The 23,388-nt window shown below is 39.1% G+C and overlaps 1 protein-coding gene across 5 annotated transcripts in view; it reads right to left on the bottom strand.

Annotated features, from left to right (window-relative positions):
- The window catches only part of CDK6 (cyclin dependent kinase 6), a 147,413-nt gene that overhangs the window by 16,009 nt on the left and 108,016 nt on the right, over window positions 1-23,388 (bottom strand). For all 5 annotated transcript variants that reach the window (XM_055803479.1, XM_055803476.1, XM_055803477.1 and 2 more), the window contains exon 6: window positions 3,340-3,390. In XM_055803479.1, the coding sequence (XP_055659454.1) occupies window positions 3,340-3,390 (51 nt within the window). The remainder of the gene's footprint in view (window positions 1-3,339; window positions 3,391-23,388) is intronic.

Raw genomic sequence — 23,388 nt, 5'->3', positions numbered from 1 at the left:
TTCTTTTTATAATTTATTTCTTTATTCTTTAAATTCTAGAAGAATTTACTTACTAAATAATCGTGCTAAGGTTTAAAACCCAAATAAATGACATAGTAGGTAAACCTGCAACGATGGATCATGTCTTATATATCTTGTGTTTTGGTCAGATGCTAATATTTGTGGGGTTGAAACGCCAGTTTCTGAAGGCCGTTCTGGGAAAAGCCATACATTAATTGTCAGGTTTCAGGGAGAAATCAATTTTTTCAGCCTGTAAAATCAAGATTTTTAATGGAAACGCTGATAGGGTAAGAGAAGAAGGAACATGAAAAAACGTCCCTGCCTATTTGGGTCTGCGCTAAGCCCAAGGCCACTAGGGAGCAGCATTGACCTTTCTTCTTACTGAGGCTGGTAGCAAGACCAGGTGAGGCCACGGGCCGGACACTTGGGTGTAAATCATGGGTTACTTCAGTGAACTTAGTGGAATTACTCCACATCTACCTACATGGACTTCAGATTGTAATTTGGCTCACCTAAAATACCTCCAAAAATTAATATGCCCTTAAAACAAGAGCACAGCTTGAAGGGCAAAGCAATTAAAAAGTCAGGACAGTTTAATTTTACTGTATCTGAAGATATCACCGCTCTTGGGAAATGGTAAGTTAAGACTGTATAAAAAATTGAGTTTGACTTTCATCACCACAGGTACGGTGAGGGCATAGGGCAGCTCCCTTGGCCGCAGTGGTTAAAGGCACGTGATTACCTGTTCGAGGACCTGGGCCCACATTAAATATAATACAAGCAGCATCATAGGAAGATGGGATAGTTAAATGTTTTAACAATGAAGTTTAACCTGCCATTCAAACGTGTTTGGTTAGTCCCAGGTTTTTTTTCACATTTGCATGAGAGAGCATGAACAGGGCAGAGTAAGCACAGGCACAGGCAAAGCCAACAAAAAGAAACAAGGAGGCAAGCTGTCAGACAGGTAGGGTGGACAAAACCAAGAGTGGAAAGGAGAAACATTTTTAGTTACACATTCAAAACTCTTAATAATGAATGTCTGAGTAGATGCCCTCATTCTGGTAGCACTACCATTTCAGTGACTAAGTTTGGGAGTATCTTGGATGAATTTCACCTCCTGCCAAAGGCTCGGGCTTGGTCTTGAGAAATGCCAAGTACTTTCCACTCCCATTGATCACAATGGGAGACAAGTCTGCTCAAACCATTGCAGCATTTAGCCTGAAATCTATGAGGCTATCCCACATGCTGTTGGTGTCCTGGAAAAGCAGAAAATGTTTTGGGCCACCTCTGAGGGATTTACCCTCAAATGTGGCGGAATTTTACCTGACACAAGACAGAATGCACATGTAAAGCAAATGTAGACCACAGCCCCGTTATCTGAAAGAATGCATCAGTCCAGATGGCAGGAAAATCCCAAAACTACTTTCTGTCCAAATTAGTCTGCAGAATGAGTCACTACTGTAGAAAGAAACGATCCTCCTACAAGAAGAGCTATGCCTAACTGTAGGGTGTTCTCCAGCTGTGAAAACAAAAAATAAATGCTATTTAGCATACACCCCCCTGCCCCCGACCACCACCCCCCAGAACCCAAGAAATAAACTTTTGAACTATTTAAGGAGAACTGCACAAAAGAAGAAAAATCAAACTTTCTCTTTAAGTAGATGTTTAGAAATTCTTCTAAAATTAGCATGGCATTTTCTCTTCTCAATGAATACTTTTCTGCACAGGTAATCATGGCCCCTAGGGATGGAAAGATCCCCATCAGAGGCTGCCGCTAGCAGCTATGCATTTAATCCTAGCCCAGTTAATTTTGATTTTTCCCCTTAAATGTCATAAACAAATCAAAATCCTTAAAAAAATCTCAGCTATGTCTTTTTAAACGATAAAATACGTTGTATGTATCAAAACTGTCTTCAGTTAATACAGCAGAATATTGTAGGACTAAAGGAGTAGCTCTGGCAGAAGAAAAAGTAAACTTCAAGGACTGATTTTTCTGGATTGGGCAGGAAGAGCTATTCAGCGCATGACAAATTACCCACGCAAGTGAGTCACATACACTGGTATGGTATGCAGGAAAGGGAAGTCAACTGTGTGAAACCAAGACCTGCAATTTAGGAACCTCATATTAAATAATGGAAATGCTTAGAAACAGATCTGTTATGATTTGAGAACTGGAAAAATGGTTAAACAGAGAAATTAATTATTTTTTCTGTTTAAGTTCTTCTCCTCAGAAATGTTATTATTTTCTCTTTGGAATATCTTCAAGGGAATAACACTTCAGCCTTCCCCGCCCCCCAACTCCTGCCCCACCATGTATTTCTTTTTTCATCTAGATCTCTCGATCCCTGCAGTTCCTCCATACAAAAAGGGAAGACAGAGGTGGAGGGGTGAATGGGCATTCATTCTCTGGAGTGGGACCAGCCCTATGTGGCTTTGATTTCCTAACTACATGATATGTGTACATCAGATCTTAAATTTACATGGTTCTTATAAATTCAGGAACATTCCTTGCTCTGAAGAGCTTTTACAAGCAAAAGTGATATAATCCTACTTAATTATCATTTCAGTAATATTGATAACTTATTTTCTTGTTTTTTAACTAAGAACATATTTTGGAAGAGAATTTTCTACCTCTGAGTGTCTAGAGCCTCCCCACCTCCTCAACCTATTTGTTATATCTAAAGAGGAAAATCACAAACTCCTAGAATTGTAAAATGGTTTTAAAATACAGCCAATTAGTTCATCTCTGGCAAAGCACATGTTAAAATGCTGATATTCCTTCTGTTCTCATAGTTACCTTTCTGACCCAAATATGAACTGTTAACAGGGTACATACTATATTTTAAAAGCTCAACTATTTTCTTATGTTCAGAAGTATTTTCTGCAAAGAAGCTGTTGGTAATAATCTCAGAGATTTCAGTTTAATAACAATTTTAAAGTATTCTAATGTTGTTTGCTGAAATACACAAAGAGTTTACTGAAAAATAAAAACCTCTGCGTTTTTTTATGTGAAGAGAATCTCTTGGATGGAACTGTTTAGGATATGCATGAATGGTACATGCACAATGTGTTTAAGATATTTAAAAAGCCCGAAACAGAAGTCCCTCATAACTTCCTGATGATGGCTGTTAGTTCTGCAGAACTATATTCCGTGTTGCTTCCTCCTCCCACTCTGACACAGAATAAACGGAAATATCATGTTGCGTACAGTAGCTATAGGAAATATGTTCTAGGAATACTTTGTTCTAGTCCCATTATTGCATAAAAACATGGCAAAGAAACCTCACAGTGTTACAAAGTTTAACAGATATTGACATAATGCAACTAGTTATTACTTACTCAAAGATTTTTCCTAGCTGATCAACGTCTGAATTTCCACGGAAGAGCGGTCTGAAAGAATAAAGAAATATTTTTAGGATGTGACTTGCTTTAATTAATGTGAATTTATGTTTGTAATTGACAAGTGCCAACGCAGGGTGAAAACATGTTGGTTTTCTTCAGACCTCACTTCTGCCTCCATGTTTTATCCATTCTGTGAGTGTACCTTTCGAGTTTCTACTAAAACTGATAAAAAAGGGGACAGATGAGAAACATTTTGGAATATGCTACTTTTGAAAAAATGTAATTCCATCCTTTAACATGAATGAAATAACTTTCTCTCAACTAATACTATCCTATGAATCACATAATTAACAAAATAGTTTTCACTATAAAGAACATACTTAAAATTGCTGTTTAGAGGGACAACGCTGGAGTGAATGTCATGCGATTCATTAAAACATTAAAATTAGAGATGAATTATTATGGATATAAATTCAAAATCAAATTTCTTGTATATTGGAAATGTTCTCTTAGGTTTAAGGGGCCAAATAAATGACAATGGATTTATGAAGGTCTGTAAAGAATGGGGTGTGAAACGGTACAGAATTTACCTTGGAGGAGAGGAATACTTCTGCTGCATAAATAAAGATATGTTTGGGAAAGAAACAAATTAATAGGCTGAATGTCCAAAGGCTTTCAGACAAAACAGTGACTAAAAATGCTTTCAGAGAGTGGTACACACTTCTTTTCAAAGTGCAATTTATAATGTTTTCACTCATCATTTATAAAATGCTATCACCCCATAGTGCCTAAGTAAAATATGAAATTCAAATGTGTATGGCTGTATAGCTGTATTGACATCTTTGTGTTGAATTCAGTAAGGTGTGATCAAAAGTGCAATTTTGTGTTTAAACTCCCAAGGCATTCCAACAGATTACTGATGGATCATTAAGGATCCAGCCAAGAATGAGGGCACCTGTGAAGATCAGGCCCCAGATGTTGCGCAGCATTTTGGTTCAACAAATGGTAAATTGCTCCAAGAAATGCAATTCAGACATATTGCAAACTGAGATACTAACTTTGTTTGACCAATAGCCAGGCTGCCCCTCTCACCTGCACCACAGCTCTTGGGAGTATAGTGCATGCTGTAAACTTATGGTTACATTTTCCAGAACTGTTCAACTGAGACCTGGTGACTTGACAATGCATATTCCCATGTTTTCATTGGTAGCTGTTGGTTATGAAGAAATGTCAGTTCTGCTTCTCTCTGCATACTCCTTTTCTTCCATCTGATACAGGTCCTTAACAACAGTGATAGCCAAAGACATCATTTCACTGTTGCTCTTCGTAGAAGACCTCTCCCATCTATACTTGGAGAACAAGGAGTACTCAGCTATAGTCTTTCCCTTCTCGTTGCCCATACACAGGAGCAGGTATAGGATCTGGATCTCCTTTCACTAACCACGATTTAATTCTGAGAAATGCTGCTTTACATCTTGGCAGTCTCATACAAACAACAGAGCTTCATGTCACTGTTGCAGGTCCACACCAAATACAGTAAGTAGACTCAGGGCACTGTGATATTTCTCAGTTAGACATAAGAATCTCTGCAGAAATCTGTGCCACCAAGAAAAAGAATACAGCAATAACTGGAAGATATGCTGACTATCTTTGATGAACTAAACATGCATTTTGTCTCCTTCATGTTTGCTGCCATTCAGGTCATGTTGAATCAGCTCACACTGTGCAGGGGCATTGAGAGAATGATTTCATCAACTCTGATTTGAGACTATAGAACATCAGATTGAAACTGATGAGGTAAAATGCGGTAGCCTGTTACTTGTCCATAAAGGGCTTTATTTACTTTGATTCTGAATAAATCATAAATAATGGTATGCACTGCTTCCCAGACATACAAGACATTTACTAATTGCAGCCTCTTTGACAAGACTGTTTCAACTCATACTTAGAGGTTTTTGTATTTTTTTAAGCCAGCATTACTGGCTTCTACAAAAAAACCCAGAGCTTAACTTCACTCAGAGAGGAGCATCTACTTCTGCTGTAAGTTTTGGGCCTTATTTTCAAAATGGTCAGTAGCTAAAATGCTAGTATTGTTTGTGGCAGCAGACACAGTCCATACCTTCCAAAGTCAGACAATATGACAAAGTCTGACATTTATTTGAATGGCTGTTTAACATTATTAACATACGGTTACTCGGAGCGTTTAATTTTGGCTCCAGCATTAGATTATTGTGCCCTTCAAACTAACAAAATCTACACAATCAAAGAATACTATCCATGCAAATGGAAAGCTGATTTAATGTTTTAAAATGTATGCTGAACCTTGTGTTAATGTGAAAGCTTGGCAAAGTCAGCCTTGTTCACAAATCACCTTAGGCAGTGTCATGCCAAAACAAGTATGATTCTTGGGATTTTTAAGGGAGGTTTTTCCCATCATTGCTGCTGTCTCAGATTCACTAAGCTGAAACAAGAATTTAAATTCTTTTGAATATATAATTATATAACACAAGGTGAACTTCCAACATACTTTGATATTACATCATAATGAAGTGTTATTAATTCATCTTTCAGCCTCCTATCCATCCCACCATCATGACTACAACACAATGCCAACTCCAGGTTAGGCACCACTAATGTAATGAAATTTGCCTCATGAATTTTGGCTGGAGGTTCAATTGGAATATTGGACGGATGATTGGGGAAGTAGATCCACTTAATCAGCAGCTGTATGAAGATCTTGTCTCACATTTTGGCACTATTTACTCTTTAGTAATATCTTGTCAGCACTGCAAGTCCAGTGCACTAGAAACTTTCACCTCAAGCCAATTTTTTTTTAATTCTGTTCTCAAAGGTGGACATCAGGTATCCCAATACTACTGAACTGGGAGCATACTCAGCAGTCACAGAAACGTAAAATTTCACCTTTGTTCTTGGTATCTTTTACTTGACTTGTTCCCCCACTCACTCCCTGAGGTTTATTTATGCAAGCTCAATCCAGAAGTCCTTACTTAGGAATATGTTCTCCTCTCTGTGATGATATTCTGGGTCAGACTGGTTAAATTCTGAAAGTCTGATTTTGTATAATTCCTTCTTTTTTCCTCAGGAAAGGCAGGGAGCTGGGTTTGTCTTCTGTTGCAGAAGACAGGAGTCTGTCCTCTGACTTCAAAGAACTCCTAAAATCTGTGTGTACGTGTGTCTCAGGAAAAAGGGATATTCCAATAGGGAAAAGGTCTATCCATAGGGATACGCTTGCCTTTTGTGTGGTTCCTGGATCATCTCAATCTTCCCTGAATTTGCTTGCTACACAATCCATGGTCTGAGGGCTCCAAAACCATTGCTGTTACAAAACACACACTTGAGTAGGGAAGAAAATGGGATGAAAAGACTTACAGTGCACCCAAGGCATTTAGTTTCCCTATTTGTTCAAGAAGCCTCAGATGTTGTTGTGTCTCCATAAATTCCTATTTTTGTTGGTTGTCGCCTCTTTGATTTTTTAGGGAGAGGGAAGGAGGGGAATGTTACAGGGAATCTACAGGTGTCCATCTTGTTTCACCACTCCTTCTCCAGGCCTCAGAGTGAGACCATTATCCACTGCCTCTGGGATGGTGCCCACTGAATGGAGGAAGACCCCTTTCATGCCTAATACAGGACCAGAATGTCCTTAGCCTACAGATATGAAAATGAGCTGGAGACATCATATTACTACCCAGTCCTGCTCAAGTAAACTCCTACTGAGTCAGCAAGCATGTACCTTAGCTCCTGAGGAACAAAATGTGCAGCTGCACAATTAAATTGATATGAATCTGCATTGTGACTATTTTCACAAGATGAATCTATCAACTTTTTTCTATGGCAGTCCAACACAAAGATGCATATAACTCCTGGGCTGCATGAGGAACAGTGTTACCAGCAGGTTGAGGGAGGTGATCCCCTCTGCACAGCACTGGTGAGGCCACACCTGGAGTTCTGGGTCCAGGTCTGAGTTGCCCAGTACAAGAGAGACATGGACATACTGGAGACACACCAGCAAAGCGCCATGAAGTTGATTAAGGGACTGGAGCATCTGACATGTGAGGAAAGGCTGACAGAGTTGGGACTATTTACCCTAGAGAAGAGAAGGCTCAGCGGGCATCTTCTTAAAATAGATTATATTAATTAACTTAATATAAATACCTGAATGCAAAAAAGGTAGAGCTGGGCTCCTTTCAGTGGTGCCTGCTGACAGGACAAGAGGCAATGGGCACAAATGGAAACATGGAAAGTTCCCTCTGAATGTAAGGAAACATTTTTTTACTGTGAGGGTAACTGAGCACCGGCACAGGTTGCCCAAAGAGGTTGTGGAGCCTCCCACCTTGGAGATATTCAAAAACCATCCAGACATGGTCCTGGGCAACCAGTTCTAGGTGGTACTGCTTGAGCAGGGGTAGGGTTGGACCAGATAATCTCCAGAGGTCCCTTCCAACCTCAAACATTCTGTGATAATACAGAAGTAAAAATACAGATCATGACATAAGGTTGCAATGTAAAACCTCACAAATTCTGAAGAAGTTACCATCTGCTTGTAGTTTAGAAGGACTTGCACCACTAATCTTCTGGCCAAAAGGCTCTCATATGTAGCTGAACAAATTAGAGTTCACCATTCACCAACTTTAGTCTCTTTTCTCTTGTCCCTCCCCCCAGAGGAATATACCCAGCTCATGTTGTTTCATGCTGAGTTTCACCTTCACTGAATATTCTATCTATCTATCTGAACTGGATATTGGTGTCTGAAAGGTTGGGTACTTTATTTTATAGACACTGTTTCATATCTGTGCTACTCAGTAAAAACTGAGATATAAACATTTTCTAAGCAAGTCTCCATGAAAAAATTCTCCCTGATGCAACCCTACAGACATGCCAAAGCAATTCTAAAAGTATTGTATACAATGACAATGCAATGACACCCAGGAGATACATGAGGTTTAACTGTAAACTGGACACATTACTTCTAGACTTTACTTTTGGCCTTTGGTCTACAAAGCAAAGAAGGTCTGTAACTTCTCATAAAATAAGTCAGAATTTTCAAGAAGATTGGAATTAAAGATATTGATAAGCACTGCACTAGTCTATACTGCAGTGCTGACGGAAGAGGAAAAAATAGTCTAATAAAACCACATGCATTGAGGCACAGGAAAAGATTTCTGCAGGTTTTTTGATAGCGGTTGACATTTTGAATAGAAACTCTTTCATTTTCTGACATTGAATTATTAAACTACAGGTAAAATGGATACATGGAAGAAAGGTCATGTGAAGAAAAAAAAGTACTGAAGAGGAAAAAAAAGTCCATAAATTCTCTTTCTAACCAAAACATATTACAGAGCTATCATGACAATTCTAGAGTTACCAATATGAATGCCTCCGCGGCTAGACAAGCCTTGTATCTTTCCAGATATGTAACATATAAGTTCCAGAATAACTATCTGGATTCTTTCTTCTAGTCCAATTTGCTGAAAGTGGTAACAACAGCAGTTGGGAATCCCATCCCTCTCTTGTTATTACAAGGAAATTACTCTTACAAGTTACTACTCTTGCTTATTGACAATATTCTTGGTGAAAAGTGTGTATATTGGCAATCCAACGAAGTCATACAAAAATTCCCCAAAAATTAAAGGAGTGGGTGGGAAAGGTACAACTTGCTTTTTGAGCATGTGGGACTTAGTCTGGTTGAAGAGATGGCAAAGAGAAGTGTTGGGAAGAAAAGCAGCAACTTCAGAACAGATAGCTGCTGCTTTGAAGGCATTAGACAAGATGGGGGCGGTGTTGAAAGAGAAACTCCATGATAATCTGACATAGTGGAAAGGAAAGTGTAAAGGGAAAGAATGTAGCAGCAGTTCATCGCAGTGGTACAAGGAAGTTGGTAAGGTTGTAGTAATTAGGTCCAAGTTTGTATATCTCTGTGTATAAGAGCAACAAGGTGATGGTGAAGAAACCAAAAAAGCTAAAGCCAAGAAATATTTGCCAAGGAACCCTGCATCATGCCATGGGAAACCTGCCAAGCTACATAGTCAAAAATATATTTAAACAATGGGGTTTTTTTCTTTTCATATACAAAATGTGAAAAGCTGGCAAATAATTTTGTCAGATTCTTAGTTAGTTGTTATGAAGAAAACATTTTCATTTTTAGAATTAAAACCAAGTAAGACCTAAAACTAGAATTACAAGATGACTAGAAATAATACAATCTGGACTGCCCTGTGGAAACCTTTATTCAGAGGGACTACTTCTGAGCTGATTCCTCAGTCTTGTTCCCACCACTGTTTCTCTTTGACAGATCCCCTGGACAAGTCTGCACTGCAAACATGAAAAGAGAAACTAAGGCAAGATAAAAGGAAAAAAATAGGTATCACTGTTTAAAGATGAAGATAGTTGGCCTTTCTCATAGGTAAAATGAATATTGTACAGTATAAAACTTTACTCTGACAGCAGGCTGCGGCTGACAACATTGCATGCTCTGGACAGTTACCTACTTCCAGTCACAAGTGACTTGCCTCAGCTGTTGTGCAATTCAGAGTTCTCATTTTAAATGTAACTTTTTTTTGTACTTCTCCCTCTCCCTTTAATAATGTCTTTGTGTGGGTGCGTGCCAGACACAGCATAGGAAGAAGTTACTTCATGTAGAGCTTATTATACTTGATCACAAATTGCTCCAATCTTAAGAAACTTCTCCTACATAGAAGAAGAAAGATTACTTAGATAAATATTACAACTGTGGAAATACTCTTCAGCTAAAATCTGACAGAAAACAGATCAGCCATCTTGAGTTTCTCATTTTAGTCTTTAATTTAGCCCAGGTTTTTTACTCCAAATCTTATCATTCTTCAAGTACGATAGTACCACAATCACACATAACATCTCTAAGATCATTTGACCTACGTCAGTATTAAACTATTATTAGAATCAGGTCTAATGGATCAAAAGAATTGCAATAATTATTATTTTCTCTGGAGTTTCTCATGTCACCCAGTAGACAGACACGGATAAAAGAAAACAGGAAGTTTCTGAAAAACTATGGCAAACTTCCAGTGCTGTAGTGTGTTGAATTTGCTCCCTGTTGTTATTTAAAGTGAAGTAAATGAATTCTAAAACTAAAGATAATATTCCGACCCTCAAATGCACATACAGTCTATTTTCTGGGAAACGTACAGGATTTCTGCCTGAACTGAGAAAGCAAGGAGCTTTCTAAGCTGTGTATAGATGCAAGCCAACAAGGGAAAGACCCAACTGGTACAGGACACTGTTCATGTACAGGCCCAAAGCTGCTAGAAATGTGGCTGGAAGCTGCAAGCCACTGGTGTGCAAGAGGAGGTAAAGTAGAAAAGAATATTAATAGTGAGAAAGAACACACTAAAAAAGTTAGGCTTAGTTTTGGCAATCCACTTTGGGGTTAAAATTGCTCATCAGATTAATGTTTCCTTGTGTGGGTTTTCATCATGGGAAGTCTGCACTGCTTTGCTACAAATGATTGTATTATGTGGAGATGTTGGGACTTTCTGAGGGCTTTTAATATACAGGTTGGCAGCCTGGGAAAAGCCAGACTTGTAAAGTGGACAAATTACAAGAAATTTGCAGATGGATATGCATGTTCCATTTGCATGCATAATAGAAAGAGAAACGCTAGTAAAAGGGAAACCAAAGAGAGGCACTGTGTGTACAGCTTTATGACCAAAGCATGGCCAGTCTACTGTGTAGATTCAGTTGTTGATTAAAAATACAGCAAAAAGCAAGAGAAAGCACATAAATGAGAGAAAATATAAGCATTGTCAAAGTTCCCTTAGGAACTGGGCAAAGAAATAACTTTTTCTGGATGCTTAACATTTGCTTGAGACCTTTTATGTAAGCATTGTGTTTCAAGGTCCCAGATGGCCTTGGAACAGAATGATGGGCCTTGCCCCCCACCACGGGCAAAAGGGAGCTTTATCACAGACATCAATGATCCCAGGATCAAGCCAAGTGAGATCTGGTTTCACAACCTCTTATAAGAAAAAAACGTACTTCAACAGAAGGATACACACATTTTTATATATATATATATATATATATATATATATATATATATATATATTTCCCAAAAAGTAAGGTAAATGCAGATATTATCTTTGAGAAGAATATGCTCTCATGTGGGCATATCTCATCTGTTCCTGGTCAAAAATGCTTTAATATTCATCATTTAGCACTACTTTTTGAAATGGAAGAGCCTTGATAGGTTGAATGTCCTTCACTTATTCCCTCAGCACACACGTCACAGTTCTCTTATCTGCGGACATTTGGTTCTCCAGAAGATTTGTAGTTTATTTCACCAAGACTTTAAGAGTCATTATCTCAGCTCAGGGAGCATGATATAACAGCAACAAAACTGCCCCAACATTTGAAGCAAGTTCTGGAAATACATACACAACTGACCTTGGAAAAAGGGAAAGGAAAAAAAAAGTATGCTCTCTGCTCAGAGTGGAAAAAGAAGCATTCCTCTTTTTGTACTGACAGTTCTACCAGCAATATGGTTTAACCATTTGTGTGTTAAACATCCACCCCACCACTGCACACAGTTAAATTATATTTATCTTGTCAGTTGGCAGTTTGAAGTTTAGTTATATAACTAAACTGCAGGCTTCTGCATTTTTATAGCATCCTGAAAGAACTACTGGTATGACAAATACAATACGGCCACGCTCTTCCTGTGATCATTTAATTTTCTGTATTCTTTTCTCTCTCATGAACCTATTTCATATCTCCTTTCTAAACTTGCACTCTCTTAAAACTACCACACTTCTTTGCTCTTCTCGTGTAACTTGGTTTTAGGGTTTGAAGGCAGTAATTAAACTATGGATTAGATGAAGGCTGTCCTATGTGGAAGGACAGGGCCAAGAGGGCTCCTTCCTCTCCAGTTCACTCACATAAGGAATGGTGCAAATCAGTGTTCAGGATGCTGTGCACTGGCAGTGTGTGTGTGTCTGCGCTGAGCTCAGGTAAATCCTTACCTCCAGGTGTTTGTGCCTATGAACAAATTTGCCATTTCCCCCCATATTTTCCTTGAAAAGATCTAAAACCTCCTTCCAGAGCACGCCAGAGCTGTTTTTCACTACTCCTTTCATGTAACACATAATTTAATCCTCACTTAAAAATTTGGCAGATGGCACTCTAAAATGACACATTTTAATCAAGAATGTGAAGGTGCTTTTTAATGCTGTATTTTAAAGAAGTGGTTTTAAAACATCTATATCACAGCAAAAGACCTACCTTCATGGTAAGCAACAGGAGTTTAAGTCTGTCCCTAGTCTTTATCAATTACACCAATGAACCAAAAGCATTCTTCTACATGAAGCATATACTCCTTTATCCTGTATAAAATTTCATTGTGAAAATATATTCAAATCACAATTTTCAGAGATAAAGAATTAATTTTTTATAGTTCCACAACTTTTCTTGCAATGCTAAGATGACTCTGAGACAGCTCATCAGTTAACATGTCCCATATTTACTGGTCTAAAAAAACCCTTTAAAAATGTGTTTTGAGAGTGCCTCTAATGCTGGAACTAGTTTTAATCAAGGGGATATGTAATAGTTTTTCAAGTCTGAGGCCCTCTAATTAAAATCCAATTCATGTTCCACAAGCTGAATATATTTTCAATTAGATTGCTTTCCCAGTAAAGCTTTAAAGGAAAAGATTTTGTGCCATTAAGTTGATTTCTCTTGGAATAAACTCTTTTTAACCAAATGTGTAACAGTGTTGTCAGTCTTGCATCAAATGAAAGTCTGTGCAGACATAGTTATTGCCTGAAGGAAACTCACTAGCACCTACCACTGATTCTTCTGTATCAAAGGAGAAACAAGTTAATGTAAAAGGAACACATACACTACACATAACATCCAAGTATATGTTTGGAGGTTTTCTAGGGTTTTATTTACTTCTCAATAATGCTAAGCAAGGATATTCATAGACTAAAGTATACCCTATACATAAAAAAGCTTATACTCTAAATATGTAATATAAAATAATGAGAAAGGACAGTGTTATAAATGATGCTTTAGTTGCATCATTATGAATTACACATAAAATAGTACATCTCTTTGACTAAATTATGAGTCTAACTATTTTTTTTTTTTTAATTCTACAGCTAGTAAGGCAGAAAAGCAAATACCCAGCTATAAAAGCACTGGGGAAAAAATCTGAAAGTCAAAATCTTTTCTGTCATTTGCAGTAGTACAGTGACCAAGTGATAATGAAGTAACAGAGGCTTCACATGGGCACTCTCTGAGACTTCAGATGAGAGCTCTAATAGATGTCAAATTTCCATATTTGAAGGGAAACATAGGATTCAAAATGTTCAACACAATCTAGAACATAAAGTTCTCAATACAGAATAAAATCCAAGAAAAAGGGAAATTTTTTTGTCCTCTGGGAAAACATTACAAGCTGAGACAATCCTTGGGTTTTCTCTCCAACTGGGCTTGAGCTGCTCCTGTGTGGTATTGAGTACATTTTGATCTACGATCACTTCTGTTGCTCCCATATTATGTGTTAATGACACCTGTTGCACTAAGCCTTTCTACATTTTCAGATAAACCTGAAACATCAGAAGAACTGCTGCCCCCCTGCAACTAATATGTCTCATCACCTTCAGCTGTAATAAAACACTCTTGGTCAGAAAAAAATATGTGAAAGTGGATTACAACCCTTCAGACAAGAAAGGCAAGGAAAACATTTCGGTACTAAACAGTAACCTGTTTTGTGATCAGAGGTGAAATTTCAACTTGAACCTTTTCCTCCAGCTGCTCAGTCTGAGTGTCAAAGGACATGAAAGTGGATTAGAAGGATGGTGTGGAGAAAATACTTTAATTTTTAGCAGCTGTTCAGGCTTACAATGAATTAATAAACACCTGCAGAAAAACTTGAGATAGGCATTTAAGGTAGAAAGTACGTGTAGCCACCATGGAACGAAAATTGATACAGTTTTCAAAGGCCAGTTAAACTAGATATAACTATGCCCTAAGCAATACTTTGTCTCGTGCAATACACTCTGTTACTCAGGCTGGAGAATCCGTAAGATTTACATTCACTGGCCCATGACAGAGCATAGTAATCAGAGTTCACCTATTGAGAGCTCTTTGGTTACTTATCCTGTTCAGCCATTAGTGATTTCACATTAAATCTTTTTTTTTTTCCCCCGCTTGAATCCTGACCAAAAGAAAGAGTAAGTTAATTTATTATATTAAAGAGTAAAAAAAAAAAAAAAGAACTTCCAGATGACACTGCTCAGATGCCACCCTCACCTAAACAACTGCAGCATTAACACACTTTCTGCTGCAGATTTGTGTGTTTTGAAGCTTCCCAAATTACTTTTGGAAAAAGTTTTATGCTGTTATCTCTGCTTTGCCATTACTGAGTGACACTCCTGCTTCTGTGTTGCCAGTGGCACAACTCTGTTGGCGTTTGACACTATTTTAATGGGAATAGCATACAACTCTGTCTTTACAGAATGGAAAAAACCCTCAGTCTCTGAAGAACTGAGTACCTGTAGCTCCATGAGCCACCCCACTTCTTGAACTTTTCAGTCTCCACATCACCAGGTTGCTAACCACCTTTCTGTTCACTACAAGGAGTTCCCCAAGATACAGATGGAGTTGGCTGTTATTTCTGAAAAAAAAACCACCCTGATTTGCTTAGAATTAAGAAAACAGAGTCCTCTTCTGGAGTAAGTGAATAACCAAGTAAAACCTTCTTTCTGTGGTAAGCCATTTAATGCCTTGTTTTTCATACAGTTGTGGCTGGACTGTTTGCCAAAAATGGAGTTAACCAAAAAGTCTGGGCCCTCTTTAAACTCCACTCTCACTTTCCGGCAAAGTGCCCTCACCGTCAAACTCTTGGAAGATCTAGGAGATGAGAAATACCTCTCTCTCCTTTTGCAATTACTTTCCAGAAAAGCGAAACTGATTCCAAGGCAGGAAAGAAGCAAGCAAGACTGCTTCTGTGCCTCGGTGGGTAGGACGCCCAGCTAGCATACAGTTCTGACTTTGTACATATACTCTTTTGTTGTTAATGGTATGATGAGATCTAGTTATAACTGAGTATCTTCAGTCTTACAGCAGCAGAGTATGATTCATCACTGCCAAACAGGCTTAATTTGACAGCTACAGATAGGAACATGACTGAAAAATCTCTTGCTATGTATACTTCAGATGCTGAAAGCTTGCACTCCAATTATTTGGATATAAACAGCACTTAAAAATTATTCAACTGTATAGAACAGTGTGTATGCTGTAGTGACATAATAAAACCTGTTTCACGGACATAATCTAATAAAACATGGTCTGATAATTCACTATAGTTGGTAAAATTCTGGATGATATAGCTGATTGAGTCATTTATCTTTAGGTAACTGATTCAGACTCGTTCAAAATCAATGGTAACTGAATCTTCACGCCAATTTACTCCAGCTCAGTAGAAATTTTAAATGAGTGGAAATGAAGTAATGCCTTGGATGAAATTCTTGTGTGACAAATATCTATATTCCAAAAGCACTTATTACTGACAAGCCTGAATACATTAGGAGAGAAGTTATGAAGATGGAGAACATTTACTAAAAGAAGAAATACTGCATCAGAGACTGTCTTAGAGTTGCTTCCGGACAGTATGGGTTCAGTGCATCTATGAAAGGAAAGCAGAGCACGTTGTGCTTGACTTTCTGGAAGAAGTCATATGGTTTGACCATGCATAGCCAGGCTGCTGTTTCCTCATAGACGGCACAATGAAGCATGCCACCAGCATAAGAAGGCAGCCAGGCATGCCATATGCTGACATCAAGAGCTCTCAACTTGTCAAATCCTGGCTGTCGCTAGCACAGTCAGCGTACCATGGTGGCTGTGTCTCACACGGACTTATTTGTACAGGGCCAGCGTGTCAGCAGATCAAGCAGAGCATGCAAGCAAATGTGATGGCAGTGCCACAGGCATTTTGCAAACAAAAATTAGAAGCAAGGCAACAACACATGTATTCATATCACAAGGTGAACTGTGGCTTCAAAGGAAGAAGGGACAGGAACTAGTATGAGCTGTATCCTGCCACGTCTCTTCTCTATTTTTCAGCGCACAGCCAACACCAGGACCCAGAGGACTGATGGCAAAGGTGGCTCCAGCTGCGTGTGGGTACCATGTGTGCTACTGTGGCAGTCAGCACATAAATGCAGGAAAGGCTGTGGCCACCTCCCTTCCTCCCCAAATTAGGACTTTATCTAGGTCTTCGACATCTGCAACTACAGCCAAAGCACAGATTCTCAGAGTACCTGGCAAGTTCTCTGCAGTGGTCTGAACCCTGCAGCACAGGTAAGCTTTTCCACAAAGGCAGGGAGTGCCTGTGGGCACTGCGGTTCCCTTGCAGAAATGGTTTTCCAGAAATCTAAATATCAAACTTCCTCTTGCTTTCTCTTTGACTTTTTGAGCTGTCCTCTCCCATCCAATTATTTACTTGGTACACAGTACAAGTATTTCTGAAAGCTGTTACGTTTTGCTCTGCTGGCCTTAGCTGTTTTTAAACTCCTGCTGTTGTCTGTTCCTTTAGGTGCGCTTTCTACTTCTCTCATGCAGACTGATGATTTTTTTTAGATGTAAAGGACATCTAACAACTTTGTTGAGCACCTACATATGGAGAAGTGCTAGTGCGAAGCTGTTGAAAAAATGCAAGACAGATTTGTCCTATATACTTCTGAACTATTACATACTGGTTTTATGACTAACCAATGGTAGCTTTTTATTAGATTTCTGTTCTGGACAATCAAATACAGAAAACTCAGTAAAGCTGCCCAGATAAAAATTTCTGACTAGACAGTCAGTTTGGAAAAAACCCCACACTTGGGAGCTCAGCAACACGAGCCACAGTTAACATCTAGTCTTTCTCCCCCATCTCTAGAGTGTACCAGTGTCCAGGAAAGGATCCCGTACACCCACTTGGAGTTTAAATACCTTTTTGTAGCCATTCACTTATGAAAGAGAAAAGTAAATAAAAACAATGTTTAGTTCTATTAGGAGTCAAACAAAAGTACACAGACCTTCCCCCAGCCAAACTCTAGGCAAAAAGCAAAGCCTCTCTCAGCCAAGTTCCTGAAGAGGGAAGCTGTGTGAAAGAGCCAGGAGACCCTTTCAAAAGGAAAGTCTTTGGGCAGCATACAGCTGGCTATCCCTCTCTGGGCTGGTGAGGAAGAGGCATGGGTAACATTGCTCTGCTTCTCTCCTGTTAGCTGGCTGGTGGAGTGACTGCTGAAAGCCATCTGCAGCTGCGGATACCATCAAAGCAGCCCTCAGGCTGCTCTGGCTTATCCCAGCAATGAACTTGACTTTGAGATGCTCCAGAGGACACCTGGAGCAAAGTGGTGCCCCTTCACATCCACTGGCCGGCAGCTTCTGAACCCTGGCACTTCTGCTGCCAGCTGCATTTCCAAATATCCATTACAAATGCTACAATGTTAATACCAAGGGCTTACAAATATCTACATAATGACTGACATGTTGTGGTCTTCCTCTTAGCCACAAGGCCTTTTCCTCTGACCTCTGGCCAGGCTAATTCAGACTGTCACGGACTGGAATATCACCTCTCTAAGGAATGTATATATTTTTAAGGATGACGTGTTCAGGCGGATTTCAGACTAATGCTGTGCCACCTGCACATGAAGAAGCTATGGGAAGCTTTCCAGGAGGGGAGCTCCTTGTGAGCTCCTGCTGGCCTTGAGCTGTGTGCAGCTGCTGGCTGCCAGCTCAGAGCCGCCTGGTCCTGGTCCCTCAGCCACTGCCTGGCCTGACATGAGCCCACACCTGAACTTAACAGTTAAATTAAACTTGGTCAGCTAACACCATTTCTGTGGGTCTTCTTACCCATGCCTCAAGGTTCCCTTCTGGTTTTTTTGCCATGGGTAGTGACAGTTTTTGGTTTCTATGGTTTATCAACGGTTTCCCTTACCAACAGATCTATTCCTCTGACTGAAAGTCTGGCACAGCTGGAAACTAGAAGGAAAACCACAAGTGAATGGCCTGGCACCCACTTACCACTCATCTCCAACCACAGACTGATACAGTTACTGGATTTGACTAACGGCTATCAATCAGCCCAACTGTAGACACTTAGAAAGATATCAGCTAGAAAAGGCTTGAGGGAAAATATGAGCTAAAATCCAGCAAGGTATTTTACTTTCAATGGGATGATGCTGTCTTGGAAATTCACATGTATTTTGTACTTGATAATTAGTGTTATTATCCTGACTGTTTGCCCTTCTCTCCATTAATGTGTGTTTGTCCTCTGCCCAAAGCCAAAGGGAGTTCTGCCTTGGAGGTCAGATTCAACAGAAAACAACCCTGCCTATCCAAAAAATGGAATACCATGAACAAGTGCAGTCTTCTTCCTTCCTTTGTTAGTTAAGTTTGAAGGAAAATGTCATTGTTGTTCCATCAGATCACTAAGGTCACTAAGCTAAACTGTGGCTTGGGTCCATTCAGCTTAAAAAATGCTTGAAAAAAATCTTTGTAATAGGCTGGCTACTTATCTGGGGAGGAAGAAAAAATCCTATTTTATTAGGTCTGGTTTGGAAAAACCATCAGCCTCCCACACACCCATATGCACATGAATGGCAGAAGAATAAAGGAGAAAAAGCGCAAAGCACAGAATTTTGAATGCTGACAAGATCTTTCCAAGGAACAAACCTTCTCCCAGTACAGTTGGTCTGGACTGTGGTGAACTTTTATGGCACTTGCAACTTAAATCATTCTTGTAACAAAATAAGATAATTTCCAAAAATGGCAAAAACAAACTCAGGCCAGAACTGTACAGTACTTTGGTTCAAAGGTTGCAAATCAAGCTGTGTAGCTTTCACAGCTCTAAGCTGCAACATCCACCTTTGCTTGTTAAAACAAAGACAAAACAGAAAAGGAAAAAAGAAAAGTTGTTGTTCTAATTTTCCTGCTACCAGAATCCAACTGCAAGCTAGCAGACAAGTGAATGATTACACTTCTGAGCTCTTGGTCCACTAGATATGTTGGTTTAAGGTTCACTGGAAAACACTAGATAATATGATTGCAAAGTCTGTGTTTAAAATTGCTGCATGATAAAGAGAACAGTCCTCTCTTAAACCACATAAGATGTTTGCCAGTTTATATGAATAACTGAATTTATAAACAGCATTCATGGCTGTATTTACTCAGTCGCTTTTTGCCTAGATGTCTCTACTGTCTCGGTTTTATTATACCTTCCCCCTCAATATCCAGTTATACATCCTTTTTTTTTTTTTTCTTTCACAGATTCCCCTTCTGTCCCTCCATTTCGCTTTTCAACATAAAGATTTGAAAATATATTACAGCTCTCTTCTCTCTCTGCTTTTGAAAGGCATTTCAGAGATGTGTTGAAAACAGAAATGTGTGTGAACAAGAGCACAAAAAGGGAAGGTTAAGCTAAGAGCTGAAAAAAGGTAGAAACTTTAACGTACAGAGGAATACAGGATCTAGTAGACGAAGAAAAATATCCTTACTGCTGCATAGCTATAGTGCCAACTTAAAACAGTGAGGACTAAACAATCACATTAGTTGAGGCACAGGAAAATAACTGAGAAAGAATGAAAATGCATCTGAAATGAGACAAAGCCATGTCACAGAAGTATGCCTCCCAGTTCCTTACATGGCAGTATTCATATTTTAAAGTCTCTTTATTATCTTTAGAGTCTCTTCTCAGAGTCTGTTCACAGTACTATTCTTATATGTGCAGAAAGGTAAAACAAAACTGAAGTTTTCACTACTATCAGTCAGTTGCGTTTCTTTCTCTTGTGTTCGAGAGAACAATACACTGCAATACCCACACACATAGCAAGAAGTTAAAACCCCAATTTGGTGACAATTCACAACAGTGTGCAGAACAACTCTTAATAAAGATAATTTTAAAAAGACAAGGAATATAATCCTTCCCTACAGAAATTCTGGTGATTTTTCCATGATTTTCTACCTTACCTAAATCATGCCAAGTTTATTCATTGATTTCAGTTTAAGACAGTTTCATTTTCGGCATGTTACATGAACATGTGGTCTTTCTTTTCTGGTCCTGTCCAAACCGAAGTGTCTTCAGTTACATCTTTGCCTGCACTGATGCACTGGAGCTAGGGCAAGAATATGTACGGTACTTAGAAAAACAAGCTCCATATTAAGTTGTGTAGTATTTTGCTGGTAATGTTCCAGTATATGATACTTTACTGTTGATTACAGGCTTTAAACAAATGTTCCTGCTCCCCAATGCTTTGGATAATCAAACAATATTAATGGAAAACATTTTTAAGTGATGACATACTGTTATTTAATTTGAAGTGAGGGTCACTTCATACATATATCCTCCTGTAAGGTATGTATTCGCGAAGTTACGAATTCATTGTCTGTTCCTCAAGACCATTAAACAGCAAAGCAATTCATCACAAGGAATGACTACTCCAGGATATGTCTGGAGTAGAGGACAAGTACCTCAAATTTCCAAGCAATTCTCTGCAATAGCAGAATTTCTGTGAATCACTTTCCTCCAAGCACACCGTCCTCTCTACATTCTCCAGATGAAAAACATGCTTAGGCAGCTGAGAACCTTGGTTCTGCTGTTGAACATACGTTGCCAGATGTATACCTAACTTTTTCAAATTGCAACCTTGAAAGACTACATCTGTGAGAGATTAGCACCTATAGGAACAGCTAGCTCAGACCACATGAGCATGAAATGAAACTGATGACAGTCAGAAAACAGACTCAGGGATGAACTGGACTTCAGATCTCTTCTGAGATAAAAGCTGTCCATCCCATTCAAAGCACCAAAGAACCTGCAGGCTATGTTACCAGTTACAACTTTGTTGCCACTGGTAACAAGTGGGAGTATGTACCTCCTTCTCTGGATAAGGACATACATGCCGTGGGTCACATAGTCATGGCCTGACTTCCTTTGAAGCGCCGCTTTTGTATATGTGTGTGTGTGACATTTTAACAGAAGACAACAATTGCACTAGCAGTGTGGCTTAAATTCTTGCAAATTTAGCTTGAACACATTCTTGCTTGTGTTACACAGTCTCATGAAGACCAGAGGAGAGACTGCCAATTCCAGCCACAGCTCTTCAACTGACAGTTCTTCGTCTCTTCCATATGCACATATCCACATACATTGCAACCCTGATTTTGAATGAAAGTCTCACAGTCTTGGGGACTTACCTATTGAGGTTGATTTCACAGACAGGACAACTGAAAGTTTATCACTGAAAGAAGTGCAAGGAATGGAAGCCGGGACACTATCATGTGATACCCTCTATCCCTGCCAGTTTGCAACACCTGTCTTTTACAGAAATCACTCCAACCAAGTGCTGTACTATGCACATTAACAGAGATTAGCTCCGCCACTCTTTGTGCCACTCTGTCGCACTGAATTGTTTCTACAGAGGTTACAATCCCCTTTGAAGTCAGGGTTAATTTCAACAATTATTTCAGTGAAGCCGAGACTAAATTTACCACATGATCCAGCTAAAAAGAATTATTCTTTTCATTCAGTGATAGAAGTTCACAAACTTTCCTATCCAGCTTCAGGTTTTGGAGACAGCTTAAAAACAGTTACCCTGTTACACTTGCCTATTTTCTTCTGCATAAGCTTGACCATATTTATCCCACAAAACATTAACTGAAACTTGAGCTGCAGAGCGGACTGCTCTTCTCTCACAAGTAGAGGTTGAATCCAGGGGCAGCTGGGTGCCCCATCTCCTTCCACAAACCTATCCTACCACCGGGTTGACTCAGAAAAAGTACATGCAATGGATCTGACAGCTCCTTTTCAAAATACTAATAACCTATGGCTTGTTTGGAAAGGGGTATATAGATTTACTGTATTTTAGTGCAAAAGATGCTTGACATTACTCTATACTGTAAGATACTGTACCTAAGCATGAATATGTGTATATTGGTAGTTTTTAAAACCTGTTATATATTAAAAATAATAAATGTTTTATTATTAAAGACAGCCTGTAGGTCCCAAATCCAGAGCTTGCATCACAACCTGACCACCAGACAAGGCTCTAAGCTTTGATTTTATCACCTCTGTCTACATTACCTAGAGCAACAAAAGTCCTGGTCTCATGGCTGTTCTACTCAAAATGATGTAACTCCTCTAACTGGACAAATTTATACCACTGAAAGATCACTTATATCCTATAGCTCGTTTCCCTACGTCCATTGTTTGTACCTACCAGGGAACTTGTCCCATCACAGGTATTTTAGTAGAGTCACACATTTCTTATCTGCTGCTACAAATCTCAAGCATGGCTGGCCGGTAATGAAGTAAGTTTCTCACATATATCAGAAGCTGGCAGAGTAAACTGAAAAAAGAGACAACCACTAAACCCTTGATTTTATATTTAAAAATGATTAAATAATAACCTCATGCTATTTGTGCCAATCTTGTGGCTTATGACATTATGGGACTGATGATCCTACCAACAGCCGGCTGATAAAAACACCATGGAGCTGGTGCACGAACGATCTCAGTAAGAAGCCCACGTCCATGGACTTCATTTCCCTCTCGGCTGGATGAAGCTTGGGGCACTGTTTCACTTTTGGTTTGAGGAGGTGGAAAAGGTTTTTGAGAGAGGACTGTTTCATGTTTTGGGCTTGAATTGGTACCTGTAATGTTTGTGAAGTTTGCACATGCAGTCATAACACTGGCCACTCTCAAATGTTTGCCTTCTTTAGCTTGACTGGCTGTGAATATAACATAGGCTACAAAACCCAATGGTCTCTTCTGATGATTTTTAGCTTTCTGTTTACTGCAAAGGGAGACAAACTCAGTTGCTTGTGCAATATTATATTAAACTTGCCTAGCTGGAACTATGTATCTGACTCATTAGTCCCACATACAAACCTATTGACATCCTAGTTTGTGCAGGATTGAAATCATACAGGATTGTGGTTTTGAAGACTGGGCATGTATAGATGCACTAAGAACTAGACATTGAAACATTTAGACATTTTTTC

This window comes from Falco peregrinus, chromosome 5 (assembly GCF_023634155.1).
Source record: "Falco peregrinus isolate bFalPer1 chromosome 5, bFalPer1.pri, whole genome shotgun sequence".
NCBI classification, from domain to species: domain Eukaryota; kingdom Metazoa; phylum Chordata; class Aves; order Falconiformes; family Falconidae; genus Falco; species Falco peregrinus.
The sequence above is the reverse complement of the archived record's forward strand: the minus strand, read 5'-3'. Positions and strand labels throughout refer to the sequence as shown.